The 9,108-nt window shown below is 38.7% G+C and overlaps 1 protein-coding gene across 1 annotated transcript; it reads right to left on the bottom strand.

Annotated features, from left to right (window-relative positions):
- On the bottom strand, positions 1-2,577 carry HOXC8 (homeobox C8). The gene is made up of 2 exons (XM_032786660.1): positions 2,142-2,577; positions 1-406 (listed from the first exon to the last, which is right to left on the bottom strand). Exons 1-2 carry the CDS (start codon positions 2,575-2,577, stop codon positions 114-116), a joined length of 729 nt encoding a protein of 242 aa, XP_032642551.1. The 3' UTR covers positions 1-113.
- Positions 2,578-9,108: the final 6,531 nt, after the last annotated feature.

The raw sequence follows: 9,108 nt of genomic DNA, 5'->3' as shown, positions 1-9,108 counted from the left end.
GGTAGTTACTGCTGTGTGAGGCTCTCCATTCTATACTCTATAAAAGCGAATGACCGTCGTAAACATCTCGATTTATCATCTGCCATAAAACGAGACTTCAAGGAGCTGAGAAATCAGTCCTTGCTTTCTTCTTTTTCCTCCTCTTCTTTTTCCTCTTCTTCATTCCCTTCTTCCTCGGTTTTCTCTTCGTCCCTGGCCCCCGGGAGCTTGTCTTTGTTGTTTTCTTTTTTCCATTTCATTCTCCTGTTCTGGAACCATATCTTCACTTGCCTCTCCGTCAGTCCCAGGGCGTGAGAGACCTCAATCCGCCGCTTCCGTGTCAAATAAGGGTTGAAGAGGAACTCTTTTTCTAGCTCCAGGGTCTGATACCGGCTGTAAGTCTGCCTGCCACTGCGCCTTCCGGGAGCTATAGAACACAAACAACATAACTTGTTAGCTCTCTCCTCGTGCTTTTTTTTTTTTTTTTTTAACTCCTTGCCTGATCTTTCTAGAGACGCTGGTGGTCTTCCCTTCTCTGTGCCTGCAGCCCCTCGTGGAATTAAACCGAAATAAAACAAGCTATTTATTTTAATAATAATAATAATTAGTAATAATAATGATGATGATACACCCTAATCATGCTCCCTCCCACCCCAAACCCTTCTTCTGCAAAATAGCCACCTCTTGCTTCCCTTTGCAAATGTAATTCACAAAATCTATCCTCCCAGCTTCCTAATATTTGATGGATTTTAGCTGTGGTGTTAAATCAAATGAAACAAGTTGTGTTTTTAAAAAAAATATTATTATTACTAATCCAGCCTCTCCCAGCCCACTCCTCTTATGCAAAATGTCTAACTGTGGTTTCCTTTTGCAAATGTAGCTCACTAAATATATGTTCACAGCTTCCTAATATTTCTGAGCCCCGAGGACCTGCATTTTTGTTGGATAAGCTACCTCTCTCCCTTGTGTGTTTGTATTATCAATGTGTGAGTGTGTGCATGTGTGTGTATACACATATAGAGATGTGTACATATGTATATACATACACAAGAAGTGTATTGAAAACAGTTACATAAATAGATATTTACAACAGAAAAAGGGCTCATGTATCTGAATCTGACTCCTTACATTTCCTTTTGCATAGTGCTTACTCGATGAGAAAAAAATCATAGATCTGCTAAAATATCTTACAGCTCGAAATTATGACATGTGGTTACCTGTAAATCAAAGCTTTGATAAATAACGTTTTCCCACTTTATGTCTAATTTAAGCCTTTTCTGGGCCAAAGCCTAAAAGCATTTACAAGGCAAGTGGGTCTTCTTGGGGGTGGGGGAAACTTTTATTGCTAAGATTGTCCTTTAAAATTAGCACTCGATAGTCTAACCTTCATATGTTTTGAATTAACAAACATTATATACAATCTTGAGGCTCGGGGAGAGAAACTTGTACTTTAAAGTATTCAGGATTCTGTGCAAATGAGGAATGGTTGCAGTTTACTTCATCAAACAAAGTTCCGTTAGGTCCATTTTCCTTTCTCTCTTTATCTTTTCCTGTCCAGGACAGTAGAATGTTCCCTCCACCCCACCCAGCTCTGAACTAAGTCCCCCTTTAAGCTGAACTTTTATTTAATTATATATATAGAGAGAGAGAGAAAGAGAGAGAGAGAGAAAGAGGTATAGCTATAGATAGAGAGTAATACTTTACATATATACATATATATGTGTAATGTTTTACATATATATATAAACATACATATGTAAAGTATGAATAATTCCCTTATACAAGTTCCTACATTTTAGCCTAAGTCTCCAAGCGGTTAAGAAAAGCTATATGACATTTTAAAGAGCAGTGTATTATCAACATGCAAATAACCTCGTGGGAGCTGTATCTTATTGCCTATCCTCAAGGCAAGCGATAAAAAACAAGTTTTACTTTATTGTGATTTAAAACCTTTGCACAGTATCACCTTGCTGTCTCTCTAGCAACTGCTGGCTTGTTTGCTTTCAAAGGACTTCCTAGGAAGAAGAAATATTATTACAAAACTGCTTATTTCTTTCAGACTGTACAGCTATGTCTATCTTTTTTCATATATAGATATAGATAGATAAAGATATAAAGTAAAAGAAAAACAGTTAAAGGAGGAGAGAAAAAAATGTCCTAACCGTGTGGTCTCATCCATGGGAACATGAGACTGGGAGACGAATTTTGATTTAAATGGCCTTGTCCCTCGCTAGAGTTACTGTTGGAAGACGATTTACAGTCAGGATATTGTACAACGGCCGCCTCTTGCTGGGCACCATAAAGCGACTGCCTTGGTAGAGCTTCATATCCATAGAATTTAGACGCGTCTCCGTGACACGCCAAGGCGCATGGGTTTTGCTGGTATCCAGAGTTAGAGATGCTGGAGGTTCCATGGTGGAAAAACTCTTGGACATGGTGTGAAGGGTGTTGGAAGCTGGGAGCGGTAGCGCCCGGACCATAAACCAGAGCATGGCTCCTGCTTACACTTTGTGGAAATCTGCAGTCGTAGTAAGTTGGTTCCAGCGATTCACCGCCTTTGTACTTGGAAAAAAGAGGATTTACAAAGTAGGAACTCATGACTTTCGCATGAAAAAAAAAAGTCTTTAATTCTAAGAGATTAGTGCTAGGCTCTCCCTGGACTGTATAAAGTCCTGAGTTTAGTGGCTTTTTTTTTTTTAATGAGCTCTCAAAGACGTTTCATAGTGCCTGAGTGTGTATACGGCTGCTTTATGCCTCTTAATGCTCTTGACTTCTCTTGTATCTGTCGGTAGGTAGAGCTCTCTCTCAGTTTGTCTGTAAGTTGCTGCTTCCCTTTAACACCATAGGCAAATTCCTCAAAATCCCGATGGTGTGGCGCTTTCACACGCGATTTGTACTCATCACTCTTCTACACCAAGACAGGCTAGAAAGAAAATGACAAGGATTTGGGGGGTCTTGAAGGGGGTGAAGGGTACGTGGAAAAACCAGCCTTCAGAGGGGAAGGGGGAAAAAAACATATCTAATGAATGAAGGAGGGTTATGAAAGGTGCGCATTAATATCCTTAGGTGCTTTTTTGCAAGCAAGCCTCTTCACTTATCTCAGCAAATACATGCGCCAGCGAGGTCAATTTAGGTAACCTCAACAGGTAAAAGAAACGCCAGCCAGACCAATTCGATGTCAATAGAAATATTATTTTCGTGGAGATATTTTGATGGGGTTTAAAGATAAACAGGAAACCAACTGAGTGTTGGTTACGTATTTACAGCGAGGTTTTCGTCTCTTCTCTTCCGATACCACGTCTGTGGGGTTAGGAGTCGGCACCCTATTCAGCTCATGGCAACCCTTCCTCCTATTTTTGCTGTGGTTGTTTGTTGCTGAAACATCGAAATGGAACAAACAAACAGAACAAAAAAAGAGAAGCTGCCCCTATAGGAGACAATTGCTTTGATTGGTTGGTTATTGTTGTCCTATTTTAAAACATAAATAAATAAATAAATACATGAAGAGTCTGGGATTTTTTTTTTCCTTTTCCTTTTGGACCAACCATTGAAAACCCACCGCTGAAAATAACAGGAAAGCATCATTTCAAGGAGATAAAGTAAACAATGCATTTAAGAAACCTACTTTTGAAGGAAGAGGGGAAAAATGGGACAGAAAGTGTGAACTCTTTTTTGTATGGGTGTCTGTGTGTGTGTGTGTGTGTGTGTGTGTGTCTGAGTGTGGTTAGGGTTGCCTTTAAAAATCGACATGTTTCTAAATCACAGACAGTTGTTTCCATGTTTTAATTTTGCAGATGCTGCTAAAGCAACTATTTCCCCTTCTAGTTTCTCTTCACTATAAATGACCATTCATTGAAACCTTTCACTTGAGACACTTCATTTTATGATAGCATTAAGGAACTCAGACCATTAAATATAGGATAAGCCAGTAGTCTTCCTCTTAAAATTTTGAGGGGAAAAAAGGTTTGCAAATTAATCCTTCCTGTGCTGTTCTTCAGCTTTTTAAAAGTGAAAAAAAATCAAAGTCACGTCTATAAATTATGGAGTGATATTAACTGTCAGCGTTTTCCCTTCAAATATTTCCAGCGATCGCTTCAAATTTCCCCTCTATGTTCCTTCTGAAAATGCAAGTTAATTAATTTCAGAAAAGACCTAAGAAATAACAACTGTTCTGAAGTGAGGAAGAGTGAAATACATTTTAACCCAAACTGATGAAGATATTTCCAGGGTTACACTTGTTCATTTTAGTGGCATGAACCAGTTAAAATATCTGGCGAAACTGGCATTTAGGTGTATTCTTTTTTTAAGCAGACATCTTTTCAGGCGGGAGACAACAAAGCAACCTTTTCTCGTGTCTATTAGGTGTCCCCCAAATAAAACAAATGATTTTATTTTCTTTTTCAAAAAGCTTCACAAATTGGATTTTTTCCCCAAATATACATATATATACGGAGAGCAATTTTCCGACCATATCGTAGGTTATGAGTGAAATGAAAAGATACGTGTATGGTGAGCAAATATTATCCACAAATGAAAAATAATTATAAACAGGGTAGGATTAGCATGTCGAATTTTACATGAGACAATGTTATGTCTCATTAAACCCCTAAAAACAATTTAAAGGGGGAAATAAGCACCTGGGGATATAAACGCCTTAATTAGCAGCTAATAGTCAATGTAACCATTTTACAGGGATATGATCAATCTAATCCCTACTTTTAAATACCCAGTAACTAAACATTCTATACAGGGCGGTGGATTTATATTTAATAAATGAGAATTCAGATAGTCTCTTCTTCAAATTAAATTATGTGACTGAAACATTAGCTGCATTTTTAGCCGAATGTGCATTTGTGTGATACCTAAAGATACACTAAATAATGCAGACTATTTATCGAGCCGTATGAGGGCTTAACGATAAATGTTTACCTTCCAGGTCCATGCAAAAAAACCACTCTCATTAAATTAGTTATGTGCAACTCTCAGATCTTCTTAAAAATATCTGACATTTACGGTCCAGGGAAAGTGCTGTTCTTTGTCTACAGTTTTTTTTGTTTGTTTGTTTGTTTTTGGTTTGTGTGTGTGTGCTTGTGCCTCCACGCTTCGGAATGTAGCCTTATAAATTTGTCTGTATTCTAGGATTCGATTTTTTGTTATTGTATTTGTCATGGGTGCGAGTTATTTTTAATGTTCTGATCTTACTACTAAAAAAAAAAATGTTACCGCTTCATTTTTCCCCCAGAAACATATTGTTGAAAAGGTGTAACTTGTGTTGGCTCTAATAAAGAAAAAGACTTCAACAAAACAGCCTTCGCCGCAAGCATTTTATATATTTACTAGTTGATGCTGGACTGAGGGGCTTTGTGTCTCATCAGATATAATTAACTGATTTTTTTTTAAAAAAAATCTATTTATTGAAAGACTATTTTACCTAAGAATCAGAGCTTTGCTACCACCTTGACGGTTTCTAATGTGTTTGCTTTTCCGATGCACATTATAAGCTAATTTAAAAGTCATAGGTGAGGGAATTTATACATATTTGTTTTGATTTGTTTTTCTTACAACCTTTTAGAGGCCTAAAGGTGTAATAGGATGCGTTGTTAACTTAATGGGCCAAATGACTTCTAATATTGGACAACAGCGCCATCTTGCGTTTTCTTTACCCAAGGTAGAGCGAGAGAGAGAGAGGGAGGGAGAGAGGGAGAGGGAGAAAAATCCCTCTGTCAAAAAGGAAAAGGAGCGGGTTTTTTTCAGCATCTAAATCAGATTAAATCTATTTTTAAAAAAGTCAAAGAAAACTGTATGATTGACTAAACTGTGAAGTGGCTATTGGTATCCTGAGCTTATCAGAAAGCATTTTATAACCAATAATTTACACGAATTACTGATTTGCCAGAGAGCTTGATATGACGCCTTAGCAATGTAACGAGATAGTGATTGTTTCTTCATAAACAAGAGGGTAGTGTTTTGGCACTAGTTATTTCTGTTTCTTCTTTTTCTGCTAAGGAACTCATAAAAAAGCACAGCATGTATACACACTGAGAAACAAACGCAGCCGCGTACCATCTCTCTCCTTCAACCTTCAGTGCTTTTATCAGTTTTAATTTAGGGTGGTATTTTTCCCCCCGAGCCAAGGGGGTCTGTTGTTTGTAGTTTGTAGACAAAACATTCCAATAATCCGGTTTCAAAGAGAAAAGCATCCACCTTATTTAAACCATAAAACAATTAAACCCAGACGTCTAGCCAGTTCTGTGGTCCTGTTTTGTTCAGTTCTATTCAGCATACATAGCAGTGACACAAACAGAGTTGTAAAACTGGCTTTTTTTTTCCCCCTGCGGAAATGTACCTATGGACAGCTTTCAAAGCTGTAGTATCCTGTCTTTTCTGTGTGCGTTACAAAAGGGCCATTTTTAAACGAAGCAGAAAAATATATACACAGAGATGCAAGCCATATGCCCAAGGAAGACCCTCTATTTGAATATTATTGTTACATTCATGACCAGCGATACTCACCGCAAGGTTTTGAAAATGTGCCTTTCTCTCTCTCTCTCTTTTTTTTTAAAGTCACGTTGCATCTTTTCTTTATCTTATCGAAAGGGTAAGACTCTCCAGTTGCAGAGCATTTCAATGCCTGCTCAGTTATTATTCCCCACTATCACCCAACGGCCAAGTGACACTTAAAATTATGGGGCAACTCTGCAGTTAAGAGCCTTGCACATGAACTGTAACTGCAGCAGGATTTAAAACAAAACAGTCCATCACCAACAAAAGAAAACCCTCGACGGAGACAAAAGGGGCCATATCCCTTCATGCTCATAGGCTCCAATGGGACTTGTGCCGGAGTAAAGACTGCAGGATGGGCTGGGGGGAGGGTAAGCGACCCCGGTCTCTTTGGAAATGAGATCGGGTTGAATGGGAAGGGGGGGGGGGAGTTCAGAACTCAGACGCATGGATCACTTCTTCTCAACGTTAAAAAAAAGCGGTTCATTACATAGCCACCAGAGAGGTGGGCCCGAAGCTGATTTGAAAGTCCCATCCAAAGTCGGAACTTTCCCAATATAAGGGGTGAACTTTCTCCATTGCAAATTTGAGGTGGCCAATCCATTTTGAAATTCGAACAGTGGGTTGTTTGTTTTAAATCGAGTTCACGCGGACGGATTTGGAAGGGGAGAAGAACGGGAAAAAATACACTAAATGACAGGATTCTTTTCAGTTGGGTTGGACTGAGTTCAGTTTTGGTGGTTGTTGTTAGGTGTGTTTTTTTTGGAGGGGGGGTTTGTTTGTTTTTTTTTGCCCATCGTTCTTGGCGCTGCTAAAACGCCTTTGAAGCTGCACATTTCAGTGAGCTTCTTAACACGTTCCTAACATAAGGAGCAGGGGACTTGGGCTCTGAGTGCACGGAGCTGTTAAGTTTCCACTGTTTCCAGGATGTTGCTCAAGCTGAGCTGCTGTGGTGGACCCATACCACCTTAAAAAAAAAAAAGCCACGATGCTATAAAAGCGAGAGTACAAATCAATAAAGGGGGGGGACCTCAAAACGTTAAGAAAGAAATATTGAAGGGCAATATTTTGTAAGATCAGTGGGTAATGCCTTCCAGATTTTTTTATTTCGGAGGAGGCTGAGAAACCCAGGCGACAAGTATAAGCTACTACCTCGCTCTGCTTTTGATTAGAAAGATTAGAACCCTGCTCTCCTCATTTCATTAAAGAAAGGCACCTTATAACAAGTTTGGATGATTAAGCATCCCCCGCTGACCATTTTTTTTAATACTTTCTCTCCCCCTCTTGTCTCTCTTTGAGCAGCCTCTGAGCACCCATCAATTTATACCTCAAGCTAAAAATGTATTGTGACAGCCTGTTCTCGCCCATCTGGGCCACTTAAAATTGTCACGAACCACTACAACAGAAACTTCCTACCCATTATAAACTGGTAGCACTGGTCTCTACCTACCACAGCAGACAATCCAGACCTCTGTACAGAAAGAAAGGGAGGCGGGAGTGGGGAGGGCAACGCATTTCATTTAGACCGAAAAATTCTCGCCCCCCCCCATTTTATTGTTTTCTTTTTTTCTTCCTTTTTTAAAAAACATTCCTCCCCAATCGATTATGTTTTACTTCGCAACGTAACGTCCGCTGAGGCGCAAGGAGCTGAAGCAACCTACAAGCCTTGGCATCTCATTGATAACGCAGAATAGTTGCAATATAGGCGGGCGTCAAACAGAGGAATGTTGCCGCAAGCGCTTCTTTCCAGCATGCATATTTAATCTTTTACATATACTTCGATTGCCCGGGGTCATAAATTACTACAATTAATTATCCAAACCTAAAAATTTATGGCACGTGTAACCCTTACCAAAACGCATTTTATGATTATACTAGTAAATACAAAATGTTGTGAGCGGAAGCAGCGCCCTTTCTTTCCACCCATCTTCATTTGCTTCCTGTAATAAGGTATATTTCAAATTCCATTTCAGCAGACTGCAGTTTTTATCACTGCTAAATTCGCTGGTGCAAGGAGGGTGTCTCCTTTAGCAATCCCAGCATCGCTTTAAATACCATTGAAAAATAAACTCTGGTTGTTGTTTCTCAAATGGAGTTTAAATAAAAGACACCTGCATAATAAAGGGGTTTTTTTTTTCCTTCTTTTTTTTTCTTTTTGTAACGTTAAGTATATATTTACACAGAACTGTTCTACTAGAGCAAACATAACAGTATTACAGAACGGGTCTGAGACAGGAATAAAATACACAAATAAGTACACCAGAACAACACTATGACAGAACATTTTGAGCCTTTTTTCTCATTTTCTTTTGTACAAAATATGCACTCACAAAGTCATGAACTTAAAAAAAATAAAACACTGGATAAGTTTAACTTACGAAATAAAATACTAAAAAAAGAAATTCAAGTACTTTTCTTTTCTGTTTTCTGAAAAGGACAAAAAAAATCATTTTATTTTAGCTGCATTTTAGAAAAGCCTGGTGCTCCCAAACGCTTGGCTGTGTTTAACTAATTCTAAACACTGATCAGCACATTCAAAGTCAGAAACATTTCGAGCCAAAGAAACAGCTTCTCCTTCTTCCCTCCCCTCTCCTCCTTTTCTCTTGCATTGATTTGACTTTGCCAACT

This window comes from Chelonoidis abingdonii, chromosome 26 (assembly GCF_003597395.2).
Source record: "Chelonoidis abingdonii isolate Lonesome George chromosome 26, CheloAbing_2.0, whole genome shotgun sequence".
NCBI lineage: Eukaryota > Metazoa > Chordata > Testudines > Testudinidae > Chelonoidis > Chelonoidis abingdonii.
The sequence above is the reverse complement of the archived record's forward strand: the minus strand, read 5'-3'. Positions and strand labels throughout refer to the sequence as shown.

Bases quoted from the DNA above. Each gene is read 5' to 3' on its own strand.
- HOXC8 (XM_032786660.1), bottom strand. From the start codon at position 2,577: ATGAGTTCCTACTTTGTAAATCCTCTTTTTTCCAAGTACAAAGGCGGT. The intron at 407-2,141 runs GTTAGGACATTT...TGTGTTCTATAG, and splicing joins CCCATGGATGAGACCACACG to CTCCCGGAAGGCGCAGTGGC.